The sequence below is a fragment of the Limulus polyphemus genome, unplaced genomic scaffold (assembly GCF_000517525.1).
Source record: "Limulus polyphemus unplaced genomic scaffold, Limulus_polyphemus-2.1.2 Scaffold17, whole genome shotgun sequence".
NCBI lineage: Eukaryota > Metazoa > Arthropoda > Merostomata > Xiphosura > Limulidae > Limulus > Limulus polyphemus.
In genome coordinates, this window is record NW_013665627.1 from 200,067 (window position 1) to 206,187 (window position 6,121).

A 6,121-nucleotide genomic window follows, 5' to 3' on the forward strand; every position below is an offset into this window, starting at 1 on the left:
TTAGCTTTTGTACAGTGGTCTGAGAAGTTTCTTGAACTTAAGCTTTTATAGAGAGAAAACAAATATTCCCATAAGAGATTTCTTGAAAAGAGCAAAATGAAGTATTTTAGAACTCAATTGCCGTCGAAAATATATAACGGTTCTAAGACTTTGGCTTTCTTTCTAAATTACTATCAACACATTTGTGTTTTCCGTTAAGTAAACTGTTTGAGATATCTAGGTAGTTGGGTAGACATATGAAGGTGGTCTAATATGTCAGAAATACCATAAGCAAATGAATTTATTGAAGAAAAAAATAAGGCAAATTTTGAAGCACCTTTATATATATAAATATCTATATTTCCAGAACTAGTTAGCGTACTAGGTTTAAAAAAATATTACAACAGGGAATCAATTTTATATGTTTATAGCTTCATGTTCTGTACTTGTTTATGCAATGGATATCAATCAGAAAACGAAATTTTTTTTTCGTTTAAAAAAAGTAAAACTGAAGATCTAGAAATATAAAAGGTTTCCCCCAAAAAAGGAACAAACCCAAATGAACATGTTTATATCGTCATGGTTTCATAGGATATTATCGATCAAAAACTAGAACACGAACCAGCTGAAGTCGACTATATCAATTCTGCGTAAACCAACTTCCTTGGCAGAAGACGGCTGGCATTCGTCAGTAGAGGAAGCACTATCCGAGCTGAAAAATCACCATCGCAGTTAAATTAAAGCTACAGCGACTTCTAAGAAATGTATCAGTCTACCTAAACATTTCAGTCGTAAGAGATTTATCAACTGGTATGCCGGGAACAGAAACTTGCTGTTGTTGTAAGACAGCTAAAGAAGGTTGTGTAGCATGCGGATTGTATACTCTGGTAAGAAAATATATATAATTTTCATTTCTGTATAAGTGTATCTATATTTGCTTATGATACGAATACTTAACGTACTAAATCTTGTTTAGACAGAACAAAAAACTTATGTTCTTAGAAAAATATTTTTCAGGGCTAATGCGTTTTGTACAACGATGATATTAAGCGACAAGGGTGTCAGATGAAGATTATTCAGCTGCTGACTTAAGCATCATTAAACGAAATGTGAAAATAATAAAATGATTAATTATTTGTAGTTACATAAACTACATAAATCTCAATTACATGAACATTACATAAAAACATTCAAAATATACCTAGATTATAGAGCAATACTTAACCAAATTCGATGACGAGGAACCCACTTTGAGACTAGTAATGGCTGGAGACGGCTTGAATGGGTAATGAAGAAAAGTTTAATATAAGTTTAACATAACAGCAAATGTGCAACGTTTCGACAAGGTTTTGTCATCATCAAGAAGGTGGAGGAGAAAGAATGGAAGACCTGGTCGGATGTGAGAAGCAAACCGATAAACCGGGAGAGGAGCAGGAAGAAACTAATATGGTGCCAGAAAGAAACTGAAAGCTATGTTTTATTTATCACCAGTATTAAACAGCAACTGTATATATTTACATTGGTTTGAGTCAATTTCTCATAGAAGTATAAGTACAACGTAAGTAAAGTTGATATCCATAAGAAGAGGAAACAAAGTGGCAATATAGCATTTCGTAAATATTTATATATCCTTATCATATGCTTACACTTTTAGACAATTTTCACCTTTTTTGTCTAATAATTTTTGTTCTGTCTTTATTATTATGTACATGTGAAAAAATAGCGAAATACTTTATCAAGTATGTAATGAAACGTGGATGTCTTGCTCTAGATAAAGAAGTAAGCACGTTTGTTAAACACGTATGACAAGAACACGTATTCATGATTGTTTAGTTAAATATCAGTACTCATAATAATACTTGTTTCTCAAACAACTAACTGTCATTATTTGGAAAGCATCTCTTTTGTGGTAATTTCTATTGCTTCCTAATAGTGGCTTATGAAACATTTTGTGAAATATTGTACTTAAATCAGAATTATAAACTTAACTTTCTACAATTATCTTTTTGTAAGGGAATTTTAGCATGAGAAATGTATTATACTTTTCAAAATCAAAATGCTGTTGAAAATGCTCAACAGCTTGCCTGCTCTCCTAACCCACAAGTCTATTTTCATAGCCGGTTGTGGACTGCAAGCGGAGTGGTGTAAGAATCAAATTACCCTTCGCAAGACTGCTAAAAAGAACATTGAAAGTTGTTTTAATTGAAGACTGAAAAATTAGTCTCTGTTTTTGGTTTTGTTTTCATTAGTGCGGTCCTTTTTTCTAGCGCAAAAAGGTATTTTTATCAACCATTATTTGGCAAAGTACTAGACCGATTGTCACCAAACCTGGAATGCGCACTTTAGTTCCACAGAAAGTTCGTATACGACTTGCTTTGTGTCTTTCCTGTTCGTTGAAAGGGTATGTTATCTAGTTAAACATAAAAACCAACGAAAAATCATTTTACAAAAGTACAACAAATATTTTTATCTGTTTCTCTAATTCAGTTTTTATCAGCATCAGTTTTAGTTATGTCATTAAAGTAACTTCGTAAAACTAAAGATCTCAATTATTAATTTGAGAGGTAGAAACATTTGAGTGATTCTGCTTCGATGTCAAATCACAGGAAGAGTGCGTTTAGAGGCATATTCGGTGAGTATACATCACATGAAGAAGCTGTTTATTCTTATTGAGATTACTAAACATAGTCGAGAAGTATACAGTTCACGTAAATTGCTTATTCACATCACTCAGCTCACAGCAATATATAATGACTGTACAAAACTGTTTCACCACAATCGGTAATACGAATACTGAACTGTTTCATCCACAAGAAGTATAGAAGAGCTGACTTCACTCATATAATTTACTTTTCATTAAGAGTTCCACGCTGTTATTATGCAAACCCTCATTTATATGATATTGAAGAATGTTAACGAATGTAAATTTTTCATATCATGCCCCATAATGTGCATGATTAGGTTGGATTTACATTTAGTGGGTGTTGATAAATGTTTTTAAGAAAGATTCAACTGCTGTTGAGTTAAAATCTAGCTTTCGCTCAAGTTTCTTAATGGCTAAAATTTCTTTAGTTCTTACATCTTGTTCGTTGTTGGAACTACATATTATTTCAAACTTATTTTCGTCTGCAATTCCGTTACATTCTTGATTTGGATCTTTGAAGAATTACCAACATTAGGTTTCAGGTTGATAGCTTAACACCTGTTAGGTATAAAGTCAATTTGATAAAGATCTTATTTTATAGAGCTTATCGTACAGCCAGTGATTATTGTTATTTAGTAAGAAGTATGAGAAATGGGCTGTTAAAATGTTTTCATTTATAATTACACAATAAAATTTTTAAATAGGGTGTACATCTTCCATAAAATGAGTTATGGTGTTCCCAAACTGTCATTCTGCATCAGTTTTCCATTTATGGGTAAAGACAGTTATGTTTTGAAGAATGAACCAAAATTATCTTGAAATCAAACTATCGAAAAATTGCGATTCATGTTAAGCTCTAAAATCACTATCAGGAATAGAGAATTTTTCAACATAGAGCAGTGTACAAAAGAACATCTGAAGCTTAGCGCTTGTAATTCTTCATAGTATTAAGCCAAGAACGTGATGGAGATGCAGATGAAAACAAATAATGTAGGTCTACCAACTGGCAAGACGACAATTTAAACTCTAGCTATCAAGAAACTTAAGCAAAAGTTGGATTCTAATTCATAAGTAATTCAATTCTTCTAACACCGGAGATTGTAAGGTGCAAATTATTTCTTCATATTAAAATAAGAACGTAGATAAATAAAATATTTATAATACAGCGGATCTTGAATCAGATGCTTGTGTACTATAGGAATCTCCACAATTACATAAAGTCTGTTCTGTAAAACTTTCAGTTTCTGAACCATCGTTACGTTGATTTTGTTCAGTTTGATACATGTCCATGTTTCAATTCATCCAGCTTACCACATGACTTTGCAGTTTTATTAAGTTAGTTTTCTTGGTATTTATATTTTCAACCTGAATTTCAATATATAAGTGGAAAATGTGCTAAACAGCAAGGGCAGCAATCCCTCAGCCTCAGCCTTCTGTTAACCAAATAAAGGGATTAATTGATACAGCATAATGCCTCTGCAACTAAAAGTTCGCAGCGTGTTCAGCTGTACCATGTATCGAAATCTGGATCCTAATTGCTACGAGACACCCAACAATTTTTCCTTACTACAGAAAATAGATTTCAATATATTATGGATTAATCCTTGGAAAGTTTCTGGATTTCAAAAACAGTCATATCCTTTGTACATAGTATCATTTAAAAACAAAATAATATGGATCAGCTTGGGAACCAGGACCACCCATAAATATACCTGCGACAAGTTGTACTCAAGACATGGTAAGAAAAGTGTCTTGCAACGAGTGAGAACACAAACATATAGAGCCATCAGCGTTCTTCAGCAAAACTTTATAACATAAAAATATAAGAATTTTCATTTGTAAAACTGATACAAATCACTCGTACAAAAGCTACTTCAATGATATATCTATTCAATCATCACATACTTCAATCAACTGGGAAATTAAATAGATGTTTATGATATTCCTGTGATATGGGGTTATTAAACTGGGTGCTGAGTAATGTTGTCTTCATACACTAGATGGCTCATGGAAAGCTTTAGGGATGGTGTGTGTGCTTCTAACATGACAGTCTTAAGATGTAGCCTTTTACCACAAGGCTGTTGTTGATATATATATATACCTACCAGACAAAGCATGTAGTTCAATAATGTCATGAGCTCAAAAGTCATATTAATATAATGAATTCAACCTCTGTATGTTTGTGCTATGTTTTAATATAAACTGTACTTGTGTCATTGAATATTATTATATTTGGTTTAATGTTTCCTGAAAGTGTTTAAAAGAAAAATTTTCGGCTGAGTGTTTAATGAATGATTGCTAAATGATCACTTGTAACATTTTTCACAGGAAAATGTTGCCAGAAGTGATTATTTTGAACTCTAAAATGGTAGAAAGTTTAACTTGGTTAATTTCTCGTATCTGTTTGAAGTCGAAGAGCAGTTGCTACTTCAATCGTTGGGCTAAGCCTCATTATTAGAAGAACCTTAAGGATATTATTGGATGGAGAAGAGCAGGACAAACTCCTCAAGTATATATAACACAAGACACATAACAGTACTAAATTATTTTATTTACTTTGGGTAATATGTGTCACACTTATATAAATAACAATAAGATATATAACCCAAATAAAATGAAATAGATATACATTATAAATAAGCAAGCAAGTGGTAGATGCTAGATGGTGCCTCTTTGATTGAAGATTGGGAATGAGAGATGTCACTATGTTACCTAATCTGGAGACCAACAACATGATACAATGGGGCTCCTTTGCTGTAGGGAGGAGAGCCAGTACTAAACTCCTCTAGTGTGTAAATCATCATCATTTCATTTAATTTTTATAATAGTCTACAATATATTGGAAGGGCTTGTTTTTTTTTCCTTTTGTAGCTCTTTTGAAAAGTACTAAGTTGCCACAAGATTAGCTGCAGATATAACTGTACTATTACCAACTGCTTAGTCATAAGTATAAGTACAATATTCTTTGTATTTAGTTCAAGAACTTTATAAAGTTATCACTTGGTAGATCTAGTACAAATAATCATGTTAGTTTCAAGTTAAGATTAACTTTTTGTTTTTCCTATTTGCAGTGTTACCATGTTTTTACTTATATTCTTAGCATAGTTTCACTATGTGTTTAGTTTTAAATATATTGCAGTTACCGTGAGTGGATTGGTAAAGCAATTACTGAATTATAATTAATGTTAAAGTTAGCTTAGTTTAAATTTAGTATATTCTCAAGTATAAGTCTAAGACAGAGTGGAATCTGATTGAATAAATAGAGTTGTTTAATCATTTGTTTAACAACAAGTAAAAGCTTGGAATTGGTGTGTGTATCTGTGAGCCAGACTAGTTTCGGAGAATTCCACTCCTCATCAGTGACTCTAGACACTACCACCAATGAAATATCAGACTATACCAAGCCTGTATACTAGTGACGTATCGAAAATCAAACTGTTGTATTTACGTGTATTTTATACTCACTAGTATACAGGCTTGGTATAGTCTGATATTTCA

The 6,121-nt window shown here is 32.2% G+C and overlaps 1 protein-coding gene across 2 annotated transcripts in view; it reads left to right on the plus strand.

The window, feature by feature from the left end:
* Positions 1-671: 671 nt before the first annotated feature.
* Positions 672-6,121, plus strand: part of LOC111085377 — a 34,473-nt gene continuing 29,023 nt past the window's right edge. For both annotated transcript variants that reach the window (XM_022383650.1, XM_022383657.1), the window contains exon 1: positions 672-866. In XM_022383650.1, coding sequence (XP_022239358.1) covers positions 792-866 — 75 coding nt within the window. In that variant the 5' untranslated portion in view covers positions 672-791. The remainder of the gene's footprint in view (positions 867-6,121) is intronic.